At 55.2% G+C, this 14,720-nt stretch overlaps 1 protein-coding gene across 2 annotated transcripts in view; it reads right to left on the bottom strand.

Annotated features, from left to right (window-relative positions):
• Window positions 1–10,593, bottom strand: part of MMP2 (matrix metallopeptidase 2) — a 25,011-nt gene extending 14,418 nt beyond the window's left edge. The window contains exons 1-8 of one of the 2 annotated variants that reach the window (XM_034638691.1): window positions 10,498–10,590; window positions 7,752–7,978; window positions 6,680–6,828; window positions 5,430–5,558; window positions 5,021–5,194; window positions 2,344–2,410; window positions 1,097–1,203; window positions 77–250 (exon numbers count right to left, since the gene is read on the bottom strand). In XM_034638691.1, coding sequence (XP_034494582.1) covers window positions 77–250; window positions 1,097–1,203; window positions 2,344–2,410; window positions 5,021–5,194; window positions 5,430–5,558; window positions 6,680–6,828; window positions 7,752–7,903 — 952 coding nt within the window. In that variant the 5' untranslated portion in view covers window positions 7,904–7,978; window positions 10,498–10,590. The other variant, XM_034638693.1, reaches the window with a different exon arrangement.
• Between the last annotated feature and the right edge of the window lie 4,127 nt (window positions 10,594–14,720).

Here is a 14,720-nt window from a genome sequence, read left to right as displayed (position 1 = left end):
GGGGTGCCCAGGAAGGTTTCCGGGGCAGGGGTGGGGCGGTGTCTGGTATTTCTGCCCAATGGTTGGAGCCTTGTACCTTGGTCAGGGCAGAAGCCCCATTTGCGGTCGTCGTCATAGTTAGCCGTAGTCGCGCACCACATCTTCCCATCGCTGCGGCCCGCACTGGTACAGCTCTCGTGCTTGTTGCCCAAGAAAGTGAAGGGGAAGACACAGGGGGCGCCTTCCGAGTTCCCGCCCACAGTGGACATGGCTGTGGAGAGAGGGACACGGGCCAGGGGGCCGTAAGGCACCTGAGGTCACCCCCAGGGAATGACACGACGCGGATGTTAGCGAACCATGCTCCCCGGGCCCTCGCTCAGCCCTGGGCCCTGGAGAAGGCACTTTATACACGTCTCTACATACCTGTGCAGTAGGGACCGTAGTTACCCCCGTTCCAAGGATGGGAAACTGGAGCTCGGGGAGATTAGGAAACCTGCCCTAGCAGCTGCGGCTAGAAGTGTCAGGGCCAGAGTCAAACCCACGCAGCCAGATTCTAGAGCTTTAATCAGCCTTGCACGGATGGGGCCAGGGGCACCAGACGCAGAGGGGGGCTGGGCAGAGCGAGTGGTGCCCACATACTTCCTTAGACAGCGAGCTCCCTCACACAGGAGGACCCATGTGGGGCCCCTGCAGAAAGCAGGTGCTTGCTTAAGATCCGCTGGAGGAAGCAGAAGGAAGCAAGGAAGGGAGGGAGGAAGAAAGGAGGCAGGGAGTCCTTACTGCAAAACAGAAACCAAAGGCTAGAGATACAGAGGAGAGCAAAGAAAGTCAGACTAGAGATACTTCAAGATGAGACGGAGAGAGAGAGAGAAACAATTACCAGGGAAGCCCCAGGGAATGTGGGCTATTCAGACAAGGTCCCGAGCTGGCCAGATATTAGGCATCCCCAGTTTGGCTCAACGGGCTATTGGTGCCCGCCGTCAGTCCTGATGTGGGTGCCCATGCTGTCCCATCCGCTAAGTACTCTGTCTGGCACCCCCATCCTGGGGAAAGGAGGTGGGGGGTGGGGGGGGCAGGGTGCTGGCCCTGAGGGGTGGGGAGAGGCGGCGACACCCACCAGTCTCAGGGCAGAAGCCATACTTCTGGTCGCGGTCGTAGTCCTCGGTGGTGCCGCACCAGCGGTAGCCGTCCGTGCGGCCCTCGGTGGTGCAGCTTTCATAGGATGTNAGCCTTGTACCTTGGTCAGGGCAGAAGCCCCATTTGCGGTCGTCGTCATAGTTAGCCGTAGTCGCGCACCACATCTTCCCATCGCTGCGGCCCGCACTGGTACAGCTCTCGTGCTTGTTGCCCAAGAAAGTGAAGGGGAAGACACAGGGGGCGCCTTCCGAGTTCCCGCCCACAGTGGACATGGCTGTGGAGAGAGGGACACGGGCCAGGGGGCCGTAAGGCACCTGAGGTCACCCCCAGGGAATGACACGACGCGGATGTTAGCGAACCATGCTCCCCGGGCCCTCGCTCAGCCCTGGGCCCTGGAGAAGGCACTTTATACACGTCTCTACATACCTGTGCAGTAGGGACCGTAGTTACCCCCGTTCCAAGGATGGGAAACTGGAGCTCGGGGAGATTAGGAAACCTGCCCTAGCAGCTGCGGCTAGAAGTGTCAGGGCCAGAGTCAAACCCACGCAGCCAGATTCTAGAGCTTTAATCAGCCTTGCACGGATGGGGCCAGGGGCACCAGACGCAGAGGGGGGCTGGGCAGAGCGAGTGGTGCCCACATACTTCCTTAGACAGCGAGCTCCCTCACACAGGAGGACCCATGTGGGGCCCCTGCAGAAAGCAGGTGCTTGCTTAAGATCCGCTGGAGGAAGCAGAAGGAAGCAAGGAAGGGAGGGAGGAAGAAAGGAGGCAGGGAGTCCTTACTGCAAAACAGAAACCAAAGGCTAGAGATACAGAGGAGAGCAAAGAAAGTCAGACTAGAGATACTTCAAGATGAGACGGAGAGAGAGAGAGAAACAATTACCAGGGAAGCCCCAGGGAATGTGGGCTATTCAGACAAGGTCCCGAGCTGGCCAGATATTAGGCATCCCCAGTTTGGCTCAACGGGCTATTGGTGCCCGCCGTCAGTCCTGATGTGGGTGCCCATGCTGTCCCATCCGCTAAGTACTCTGTCTGGCACCCCCATCCTGGGGAAAGGAGGTGGGGGGTGGGGGGGGCAGGGTGCTGGCCCTGAGGGGTGGGGAGAGGCGGCGACACCCACCAGTCTCAGGGCAGAAGCCATACTTCTGGTCGCGGTCGTAGTCCTCGGTGGTGCCGCACCAGCGGTAGCCGTCCGTGCGGCCCTCGGTGGTGCAGCTTTCATAGGATGTGCCCTGGAAGCGGAACGGGAACTTGCAGGGCTGTCCGTCGGCGTTGCCACCCATGGTGAACAGGGCTGGGGGGTGGGGGAGAGAGGGGAGGGGTGCAAATGTGAGAGGCCACCGCCTGCCTGGCCGAGGAGCAGCGGGGCACTGGCGTGGGCACAGCGCTGGCGGCCAGCGAGGTGGTAGCATCATGAGAATATTCAAAACCGTCTCTAGTGGTTGGTGAATTGCTGTTTCTCCAGGTTCCTGGAAAGAATTCCTGCCTCCCTGGCCAGCTCATCCCTCCCCTGGGACCTTAGGGACGCCTCCCTCAACCCACCCAAACCCCCTCCTCCCATCAATGAAATGGTTAAAACCAGGCACATAGCACGGGGTCTCCAGAGCCTGACCCACACCCCAAGGTCACTGTCCATGCTGCCTGTCCATGCCCACGCCATGCAGATTGTGGCTGGCAGGACCACAAGAGTCTTTCCATTGGACAGATAGGAAAACAGCTCTCAGAACACAGGTGCGCGCGCACACACACACACACACACAGGAAGCTTCACCTCCCTCTCGACCCCAGGGGCTTTCCTGGATGGCCCTGCTGTGATCCCTGCAGGAGAGAGAGGAGGAGAAGAGGAGAACGGAAGGGAGGTGGTGTCTTCCTGTGTGTCTTCCTTTTAACGCACACTCTGAGCTCCCACTCCAATCTCCCCAAGACAGGCTATGACTGGAGAACTGGGGGACAGTGGGGTTCAGAGTCTGGGCTTATCTGTCTTGGGTTCTCCCCCTGCTCCCCCATGCCTTCACCCACCCCAAAGCTACAAAATGGTGTGTCTCTGGAATTGCCAACTAGCAAAACCACAAGTGTGTAACAAGGACCATCTGTGCGCAAAGGCGCCAGAGGTGACCTCATCAGCCCCCGTTAACTCCACCATAACCAAAGTGGGGGCCAGGGATCACAGGATCAAGGCCCCCTATCCTCACTACTCCCCTCTCTCCAACCAAGAGAACTTCCCCCGCAGTGCCCGAAACAATGAGACTCAGGGAAGAGACAAAATTGAAACCAGATGCCATGGTGGCTTCAGAGAAGGAAAGCCAAAGTGTTAACCTCCACAGAGGCCAGCCTCTGCCTCTGGCCTCCCAACAGCTGCATGCCTACCACCCAGGAAGCCCCTATATCCTTTCAGATCCTGCCCCCAACAAGGATAAAGAGAAGCAGACACTGACTCAGCAGTCAGGAGGGGCTGAGTAACCAGAGCATCTATCCCAAGACCCAAACACGTGCGTGTTGTACGTACTTGCATCTGGCTAAAGACCAAGTAAATGGCTAATGGCCAACGCAGGGAAAAACCAAACTTATGAATTACAGCTGTTTCCACTTCTACGATCAAGGCATTCTGTTCTGATCACAGGGACTGACACATGGCAGGGTTAACTGTGCTTGAATCTCTACTGGGAAATGCAAGATACATGAAATGCTTTTGTTTAAAAGTTTCTGACTTATTAATGGTCCATGGCTTGAACTCTTACTTAATACAAAGTATCGCGTGAGCTTTGGTATTAAAAGCGTAAACAGGAACATGATTAACCAGCTCTTTGTTCCTTTCCTTCTGTTAAGATGGCTGGGGCTCGGTGTTCAGTTGCCATGGGGTCAGAGAGATTCCCAAATGTGTAAAATTACAGCCGAAAAGACAGAGGCATATGTAGATCAAAGAATCTTTACGGGATGGAAAAGAAACACGTATTTACAAAACTAATTTTTGGATTTTCTCCCATAGCCCCCCAGTTTTCAGGACTTTCGACCTCTAGAATTCTCCAATCTAATGATGGGACCAAGGATGAAGACACACAGGCTGTCTTTTTATGATTTCTGGTTATGAAGTGTGTCTCATTGTGAAGAATATATTAAAAAAGGACTGAGTGTGTATGTCAGTACCCTTACCCCTTTAAAACACGTCTCCCTCTATATGGTTTCAACATGTCTGAAAATGTGATGTCCCAAGCATTGGCAAAAACACGTACAAAAATACTGAGTCAGGCCTAATGCCTTTGCCAAGACACAGAGACGCAAACACAAGCAAAGACAAAGACCGGGAGAGGCAGATAGGGAACAGCCCCCCCCACCCCGCCCAGATGTGCGCATGTGTCACACACACACACACACACACACACTGGAAGAGTCAGCGGCTGAAATTCCCAGGGCCGGTGTCCCCAGGCCAGGGTGGGTACCAGCCCCAGGGTCTGAGTCTTGCCTCCCAATCCCGCTGCTGGGCTTCCGATCTGTCCCCCAGCCTCTCCTCATGTCCTTGAGGCCCCCATCCTGGCCCGGGGGGGTGGGGTGGGTAGAGAGTGGTTCTAGAGAGAACCACTGGGCATTTTAGTAGTTCTAAGTTCATTCTAATGCATATTAGGAAAAAAATCATTAGCACATCAAACCTGTGATTTCACAAATATTATTGCTAATGTCAAAACAAACCAAGCAACGGATTTAATAAAAGGATCATGTAAATAACTGCGAGGACGAGGACGCAGCCACAGCGCACACGAGCATGGTGGAACCTGCCGGAAAGAAGTGGGGGGATGCTGGCTGCTGGGCAGCGTCATGCCTGCGGAGGAGTGGGAGGGCAGGGGGAGAGGTGGGGCGAGCTGGGGAGGTGGAGGCGGAGAAGGAAAGCCAGGGGCAGGCGGCCGCTCACCTTCGTGGGGGCAGAAGCCGTACTTGCCGTCCTTTTCGAAGTTGTAGGTGGTGGAGCACCAGAGGAAGCCGTCGGAGCGGCCAGTGTCCGTGCAGCTGGTGTACTCCCGGCCATTGAACAGGAAGGGGAACTTACAGTACTCGCCGTCAGCATTCCCGTACTTCACGCGGACCACTGAGGACAACACGGGGTGGAGGGTCAGCCGCTCCGGGCGCTTCTTTGGAGACCGGGATTCTGACTCAGCGGCGTTATGGGATCTCCCTCCCACTGCAGGCTCCCTGGTCCCATCAGAGCAGATGGAGGGCCCCGAGGTGGCCAGGGAAGACACGGTCCTGGTGGCCAGGGACAGTGAGGCATGTGAAGGACCGGAAAGGAGACCCGGCCATGACTCGGATGTTCACTCAGTTACCTTGTCCTTCTCCCAGGGTCCACAGCTCATCGTCATCAAAGTGGGAGTCTCCCCCGACACCGGGGCCCGGGGCAAAGGCATGAGCCAGGAGCCCGTCCTTGCCATCAAAAGGGTATCCGTCTCCATGCTCTGCAACACATAGGGTCTCAGCTTCCAGCTGCCCCAGCTGGGCCTGGAAACCCAGCCACACCCTGTCCGTGGTCCCTTGGCCACCCTGACATCCGTCCCCTTCCCTGTCCCAGTGTGACTATACAGACCTGGGAGCACAGCATCTCAGTAGAGTTTTCTTGACTTGATTATTACCCTCCTACAGTCTACACCACCCTCTCGAGCCTGTATGGCCCCCAGTGTCTCTCTACTGCTGATCTTCACTACCTATCCGATGCCAGTGACATCACACCTACACACAGACTAACGTGCCACACCCATGTCCTCACTGCTCTCTCACTATCCCTCATCCATACTGTTGTCTGTATTACCCACCCCACATCCACACGGCCGATTCAGCCCTATCGCTTACCCTCAAGTCATACCATCACCAATATCGACAACGTTAACCCTCACGTGTACTTTGCCACCCAGGTGCATACCACCCACCCACGTGTTGCCTGTGCCCGTGTCATTTACCCACATTGCAATACCACTCGCAATGTCCACACCACTTACCTTCATGTCTACATTGCCGCCGGCGTTCACAAGACCAACCCATATGGTGTCCTTGGTCCCAGGTTCCAGCCCACTTCCTCTCAAGTCTACACTGCTCTGCTGTTTCTGACCCCTCTCACATCGAGAACGCAAGTCTACCCTGCTCCGCTGTTTCCAACCCCTCTTACATCAAGAATGCCTCAGTGTCCACCAGCATTGGCCAACAGAACTTTCTGCAGTGATGGCGATATTCTTTGTGCCGTTCAATTCAAGAGCCACTGATCTCACGTGGCCACTGAGTAGCTGAAATGTCGCTAGTGTGACCAAGACACTGAATTTTCAGTTTAATTTTAACTAATTTAAATGTGAATGGCCCTGCGGACCTAGCGGGTACCATGCTCGTCGGTGCAGACAGACCACCTGCTTTGAGGATTACACTGCCTCTAGCGTCTACCCACCGTCACGACACCTGCCCCCATGTCCATGTGGCTGCCCACATCTTCTACTCTCCTGTCTAAGCTCTTCTCAGGACCCCAAGTCCTTCTAATGGCCAGACCGCTCCCTTGTCTCTACACCGGCCCTCTGCTGACCCCTCTTCTGCCTACCCCAGCGTCCAAAGTTGATCATGATGTCAGCCTCTCCATCATGGATACGAGAAAACCGTAGCGGGGTTACATCACTCCAGACTTGGAAGGCACGAGCAAAGGCATCATCCACCGTCTCGGGGTCCAGGTCAGGCGTGTAGCCAATGATCCTGCAGGGGTGGAAATGCATGGGAGTGTGTCTGTGTGCACAAAGCAATGGGAGTGTGCATAGCCACACGAGCATGCTCGTACATGCCCAAGTGTGTGCGTGCAGCTGTGTGTGTGACCATGGATGTGTACGAATGTGCGTGCACATGTGCAGTTTGGGAGTGTAAGGAGTGCACAGGTTTCTGCCTGCACGTATGAGTGTGCATGAGCGTGTATGCACGGGCAGGCGTATGTGTGCACGTGTGGAGCAGAGCTTACTGGGAGAACAGCCCACCCAGAATGCCTTGAGCTTCCATGGAGTCTTAGACCGGCCCACATCTCCACGCCCTGGCTCAGGAGTCTCCTTTCTCACCTCTGGCTGGTGGGCGGGGACGCATGAATAGTGAGTGCATTCAGGGCTACGGGGCAGGGATCTCACCCTTAGAATCCAGCAGGAGCCATACAGAGCAGAGCTCTCAGCCCAATTAACAACCAATGATAACAACTCTATGATAGAATACAAAACTCAGTTAGTAGCCAGTCATCAAATCCCTCCACCTGCCCTAAAGAGCAAGAACAACGGTGACTCGCATGCCTTATGCTCTCACTGTGGGCTGGACGCTGATATATATCGTGACACCCTGTTATATATGTGACCAGCCTTAGTTCCCAACGAACCTACGAGGAAGGTTGTGTTTTAGCCCCATTCTGTCGACTGGAAAGCCTGAGCTCTGGAGCCCAAGTAGCCCGCTGCCCCAAGGCTAGTAAGTGTGAGATTCAAGCTCTGGTCTGACTCCAGTTCCTGAGAACTTTGTAGGAAACTCCTTAAGCTTCCAGGCCCCCACCGGGTACTCCCCGGGGCCCCGGGAAGGGAGACGGCAAGGCCCAAGGAGACCCGGTGTCCCACAGCCCAGGCGCCCTGCCTCCGGCCGCCCTGCCTGGGCACCTGTATGTGATCTGGTTCTTGTCCCACTTGGGCTTGCGGGGGAAGAAGTTGTAGTTGGCCACGTCGGGGTTGCCGCAGCGCGGCTTCCGCATGGTCTCGATGGTGCTTTGGTCCAGTTCCCCCGTCTGGGGCAGCCCGAAGAACTTCTGCATTTTCTTCAGCGCGTCCTTCAGCACGAACAGGTTGCAACTCTCCTTGGGGCAGCCGTAGAAGGTGTTCAGATATTGCTGGAAGAAATGAACGCCCCGAGGCCAGCAGCCACGTGAGGATGGCATCCTATGGACCCAAGTCGTCCGGGACCCAACGGTTCTGGGTAGAATCCCGGGTTCCCAAACCAGTTCTGTCGCACGCTAGCTGAGGGACATAGAAGCGGTAACACGTGGCTTGGGGCACGTGTTGGGTGCTTGCTATACGCCCCACATAGCGACTCGATAATGCACTTACTCTTACTCTCATACAGAGGAAGAAATTAAAGCACAGAGAGGTTAAGAAGCTTGCCTAAGATCCCACAGCTCACAAATAGCAGAGGTGGATTCGGACCCAAGCCATTTGGCTCCAGAGCCTATGCTCAGGACTAGAACTCCCTGCCAGTCTCCTTTACCTCCCGTCTCTCTTAATTCACCTGACTGCTGATGACAGTGGCATTTCTCACTTTCCTTGCAAGGAGATTCAAGGCTTATGTGCCTGGATTCTAGCAGCAGACAGACCTGGGTTCAAATCCCGGAGCTGTCATTTCTAAAAAGAAAATCGTCCTGCCCTTGGTGCTTACTGAGGTCTAAGCCAAACAGGGCTCTGGGCAGTTTCAGGGACCAGCCAGCTTATTTATCTGTTCAACAAATATTTTTTGACTCCCACTGTGTGTCAAGCCCTGTGCCAGTATTGGGGAGAAACTGGTGAACACGGCAGATGTTTCTAGTATCCAGGGTTCAAATCCCAGTGCGGGGCTGCGGATGGACCACAGTCAATGCAAAATTGGATGTGTGATTTGTGCTGTGCTGGAATGGTGAAAAGAACCCGGAGACCTTATTACGGGGGTCCCCACCTTGTTTGAGGGGTAGTTAGTAAAGAGGAATACAGGGTATAATAGTAGTGACAATGAGAGTAATAACAAAGGTTATCTCTTGTTAAGTGTTTACCATTCCCAGGTTACCCTTCAAGGTGTCCAAGATTACCCCCCCTTCACCCCGAGACCCCACTATCATGCTGTTTGCAGAAGCAGCTCAGATAGCAAAGTGAAGTCACTTCCCCAAGGAGGCCAGTCGCTCGTGACTCCCTGATGCGAAGCCAGGCAATCCAAGTCCAGAGGCGCTCCTCAAGTCTCCCCCTGCATGGCCTCTGGGCAACACGCACTTCCACGTGCTGTAGGAGATGTGGGGACCCACGGAGCTTTGTTAGGGCTTCAAAGCTCACCCTCAGCCAACAGCCACCTCCTCAGGCAGGACAACTCCAGGCCTTTAAAGTAAGTAGCCCCCTAAAAATGTAAGGTCTCCCAACCCGTTGACGTAGCAGGGACGGAGGCCTATATGCAGGGAAAGGGAGTGGTGGGGTCACATCCCGAGAAGGGGTTCCTAGGGTGACCAGAGGGTACAAAAGTCTTGTCTTGGGCCGGTTGGGGACCAGGATGAAGGAGAATAGGAGATTTCTGGGGGGTGGCTGAAAGAGTAAGGAAGCAGATGTCTAGTAGGCTGGGAGACACATCTGGAGGGGTCCCCGCCCCTGAGTGGCTCACAGGGTGAGAGGAAGCCCCCAGCCCCCTTGTGTAATGCTGCGGTGGGTCGGTCAGGGGGGAGCTCCTCCGGCCAGCCCAGCGGCGCTGGCAAAACAACCTCTGAGCCACAGCCCGGAGCCAGGAGGGAGGGCTGACTGGCTGAGCTCTGGCCTGCGCCCGGGGCTCCGTCCGCCCCCGCCCCACGCGCCAGGGCCCTCCTGTGCCTGCCCCTCCCTGTGCCTGGCCGGCCAGTTCTCTCCTCCCTTTCTCCAACCCCTCTGGAGAAGTTCGAGGAAACTTTCCGAGGTGCAACCCTTGACCCTCCAGGCCAACTGGTTCATTGAGCCAGGTGAAAAAGATGTGCTCTCTGCTTCCCTCCTGCCCCCAAAACTTGCCCAAAGATCCCCTCCAGGGCCTCTCTGCAGATGTATGCCAAAGGTTCCTTGATGTTGGCCAAACTCTGCTGCGCCCTGAGTTCCTAGCCACATGCGTGCAAAAGTTAACACAAATTGTGTGCCAAACGACCCTCTTCCCAAAGTCTCACAGGGGTTCAAAAGATCATCCGTTTTCAAAAGAGACCCCTTTCAGGCCTTTGGCCAAAGGCCTACAAAGATGCTTGCCAAGGGCCTGTTAACCAAGCCCCCAGATGTGTCCAAAAGTTGTTTACACAGCGGCCCCCTTGCCAAATCCCCCAGATACTAGACAATGCCGCCCTTATTTACAAGCGAGGTCCCTTCCAGCTATTTCCAAAGCAACCCCTGCCCTACCACCACCTCGACTTCTCGAGCACCCTGCCCACCACCCTGCCGGTCCCCAAAGTTGCCAAGTTGTTTATCAAAGGCCTTCTCCAATTCCTAAGGCTCCCCTACGGTTTGCAAGAGAGGTCCGTCCTTCAGCTAGCCAAAGCCCCCCCCACCAAGCCATTTCCTGAAGCTCCTCCCCACACCGCGTGCCCACCGCGGGGGTGGCCGTTCTGGAGACCCCCATTCTCCGAAGTTTCTCCGAACTAGACTCCCAGAGGCGGGCGCTGCAACTCACCACAGCCAGCTCTTTGTCCGTTTTGGGGGCGACATCTCCAGGGAACTTGATGATGGGCGACGGCGCGGCGGCGGCGCGGCCCAACAGGCAGCCCAGGACGGCGCATGGTCCGGCCCCCGCGCCACAGTCCGCGCCGCCGCCGCCCGTTCCCGCCGCTCCTGGCAGCCCCTTTGTATGTTTCAAGCCCCAGATGCGCAGCCTCCAGCCACTGCCGGAGAAGTCTGGAAGCAGCGGAAGCAAGGGAGGGGGCCGCCGCCAGATGTGGCCTGCTGGGCTGGGAGGGCGCGGGCTGCGCAGGGAGGGGGGCGCGCTCAGGCCCGCCCCGCGCCGCCCCACCCCCCACTCGCCCTCCCTCTCTTCTCTCCTCTCCCCGCCTCTGAGCCCCGCCGCCCGCCACTCCTGGCCTCGGTGTGCCCCGGGCCCCTGCGCGACCTCGCCACCCCTGCCTCCCAGCCGGGCGCCCAGCCTCAGGACCCCCTGCGGGGAAACAGCTGGCGAGACCCTTCTAGAGTCTCCACGTCCTGAGATTGGGGAGCAGCGGTTCTCGGAGGCTCGCCCGCGGTGGGGGCGAGGGCAGGACAGCCTGCGGGTCCGAGATGGGAAGGCAGACTTAGAAACATGATCCGCGCGCGGCGCGGACAGATTGTCAGAGGAAGAGATTTTAGAACTTTCGAGATGAGATGAGGACAGATAGCAGGGAGAGAGATGGAGAGAAAAGGAAAGAGACAGAAAGATGGAAACAGGGAAAAGTGGAGGGTCGCTCCCTTACCTTCCCTTCCCTCCCCTCCCCTCCTTCCTTGCTTCCCTATTACCTTCCTCCCTTCCTTTCTTCCTACTGCAAATATTGAAGCATTTGCTTGGCCTCAGGGATGATGCTGGGTACACTCGGAAACACAGCAGTTAGGGTCCCTGTCCTTGACGCGCATGTCCCCTTCCTCTCTCAGGAAAGAGAATTAAGTGCTAAGGGGAACTCCAGCAGGCTATGGGAACATCTGTCCTCAACCCCTAAACTAGTATAGATGGTCAGGGAAGGCTACCAGGAAGAAGGGATGTGCGACTTCTGAGCTACTACCTACAGAGAGACACAGGAGTGTTGGGTGGGGACGTTTCAGGCACAGTCTGGGGAACCCCACGTGCAAAGGTCCAGAGAGGGAAGACACAGCAAGAGGCCCTGGAGAAGGAGGTTTCCTCTATCTATAAAGGGTGGGGAGAGAGCAGGGTGAAGAGATGGGATTGGGGTCAGCAGGGACCAGTTTGAGGAACAAAGTCACCGGCTGCAAGGGTCAGGAAACATTTGCTAGTGAGAGCCTTCAGGGGTCATGGTGAGGAGTCTGGACTTTCTCTTGAGAACCGGAAAAGCCTCCGAAGCTTGGGTCTCAGTGGGCTTTGGACATGCACAGGCTTGCCTGGCAACCCTGTGCTGCCGGCCTGCCAGCTCCCAGTCTGAAAGGAGGCTCTCCCTTGGGAGGGACTTAGCCCCACAGGAGGGAGCCGGACCCATCAGCCTGACCCCGGGGAGAAGCCCTGGCTATTTGAGGGAGGGTGAGTCTGAGGTCAGTGGGGGAGGGGGATTGTTCCTGGCTCTGCTCCCATTTGATACATGTCCATGTCCTGTGGATAGCCAGAGAGTCAAGCTGCAGAGTGGAGAGCTGGGGAGATGGAAAAAGTTGTCTCACTAAAGCCGGGCTTGCAAACTCGTGGCCTGTGGGCTGAATCCAGCCTGAGCAGCATTTTGAAACTTGGGCAACTTCATGTAGAAATTGGACTTTCTGGTTTTCTTTCAAAAATGCCCCAAGATCTGGCAATCCTGGGTGCCAATTTTCACATGGCAGCCAGTAGCCGGAGCTAAATTACAGCTGTCCCGTTTAGATGAGGCATGGGCTTTGGTTTGCCACAGTCCCCACTGTTCTCTGTTGCCTCACATGTGACTCCTGACTCCTCTCGCTCAGCTGTGCTCATGTACATCGCCAGCCCCATTCAGGTTTTAACCGTGTCCCAGAAGGCTTTGTAAGACACTGGGGCCTACACAACATAGCTTTGGGGCTTCTGTGCAGAAGACAGCTTTGACTGTGCTTCTTCTTTTAGCAAAAAAGATTTTATTTATTTAAGCAAGAGAAAGAGAGAGAGCATGAGAGAGTGCGGGGGGTGGGGAGAGGAAGAAGAAACAGACTCCCCCCTGATCAGGGAGCCCGATGTGGGGCTCGATCCCAGGACCCTGGGATCAAGGCAGATGCTTAACCGACTGAGCCACCAGGCACCCTGACTATGACTCTTGACAACCCGTGTGGCTTTGGCATTTGGAGGGCACTGGTGTCCAGGGTAGGTGCCTGGTACCCATTTAGAGAAGGCATCAGCTATGGAAATGAGGGAGGAGTAGCAGTGCCCTGCAGCGACTGGGGCCCAAGGCACCTGGAGGGCAGAGGCTGTGGCTGCTGCGAATGGACTTGTTGGTGACCCATGAGCTCCCTGTGTACCCCTCTCACTGTCTGCCGTAAGAACCCACCTTGCTAATCTTTGTAGCCTCATGTTGGTGTGGTGCAACCACAAAACGAAAGCAACCAGACAAACTTTTGCATAACAGCTGCCAAGATTTGGAGCTGTGTTTGGGACTGTGGAATCTTTCAGCCAGTCCTAATACAGGCAGTGTAAAGGGGCTGTATAGTGGGGAGAACCGTGCTCCCCCCAAAAGGATATGTTCAAATCCTAACCTCTGGGACCCGTAGTAAATGTGTCCTCCTTTGGAAATCCAGTTGACCCATGAACAACATGACCCTTGAAATGTCCACTTCTATGTAGATTTTTTTCCAGAAATACAATACAGGACTATAAATGTATTTTCTCCTCTTTGTGATTTTCTTAATAACATTTCCTTTCCTCTAGCTTCTTTTATTGTAAGAGATAGCATACGATACATACATATAACATCAAAAGAGTGTTCATTTGCTGGTTAGATTATCAATAAGCCTTTGGGTCAATGATAGGTGATTAGTGGTTGAATTCTGGGGGGAGTCCAAATGTATGACTGCATGTGGTGTCAGTGCCCCTGCCTGACCCCTGAGCTATTCAAGGGTCAGCTGCAGTCTTTGCAGATATAATCAAGTTAAGAGATTAAAATGACTTAGTTGCCTGATAAGGAATGCCAAGAATCGTCAGGAGCCACCAGATTCTGCAAGAGGCAAGGAAGGATTCTTTCTGGGGCCTGCAGGGGCAGCATGGCCCTTGCCAGCACCTTGATTTTGGACTTCTAGCCTCTAGAACCATGCAAGAGTAAATTTTAAGCTCCCCAGTTTGCGATGCTTTGTTACAGGAGCCCTAGAAAATTCACACAGGCTGCGTTAGGAGACACCAGGGTACGGGATAAATTTCTATCAGTCTTTCATTCATTTGGGAAAACTTTTCTGAGCACGGTTCCAGGTGCTGGGGTTTAGCGACGTCAAGATACAGAGCCCCAGAGGAGCAGAGGCAGGACCTTCTCAGGAGCCAGGAAATCCAGGTCCCTTTAGGTTTTCTGCCTGGGCCCCAACCCCAGACCCAGGCCTCTGGATTCCAGGCTCGGAGGCTGAGAAGGCTTAGCTACCCTCTGCTTAAAACCCTTTGCCTGGGTGTTATACGCAAGTAATGGATCATGGAACATTACATTAAAAACTAGGGATGTACTGTATGGTGGCTAACATAAGAAAAAATTATTAGTTATATTATATCTTATATATTAGATAAGATATAAATTATATCTTATAAGGGCCAGGATTTTGTCCTAGGTTTTCCCTTCCTGCCACGTGGAGTGGGATGAGGACAGACCGTTTTAGACCACTTTGCCGACTAAAACCCACTCTTAGGCAAAACCCCACTTCCTTGCTGCGGCCTGCAGGGAGCCCTCCCTGACCTGCCATGGCCTCTCTGCTGTAGTCTGGGATCCAGGAGGGGGCAGATGGCCCTCCTGGAGGAGGATAATTCTAGGAAAGCTTATTGAACGGATTAAACCCAAAGCCTGAGGGCAGGGCGCTGGGGAAGCCAGCCTGTGGAGCAGGAACCTGGGCCAGGCGCTCCAGGACTGTGACCTTTGCAGGCCCCTCTGTGACAGGACAGGAGTCACAGGAACCCCACAGGAGAGAGAACTGTGCAGAGCAGGTGCCCTGAACCAAGCAGCCAGCCCAAGAGCCCCTCTGATGCTGGTGGGAGGAGGGAGCCAGGAACGAATTCCCTGATCTTGTTCTCTTCCTTCC

Source organism: Ailuropoda melanoleuca, chromosome 12 (assembly GCF_002007445.2).
Source record: "Ailuropoda melanoleuca isolate Jingjing chromosome 12, ASM200744v2, whole genome shotgun sequence".
Lineage (NCBI taxonomy): Eukaryota > Metazoa > Chordata > Mammalia > Carnivora > Ursidae > Ailuropoda > Ailuropoda melanoleuca.
This window is presented reverse-complemented; position numbering and strand designations above follow the sequence as displayed.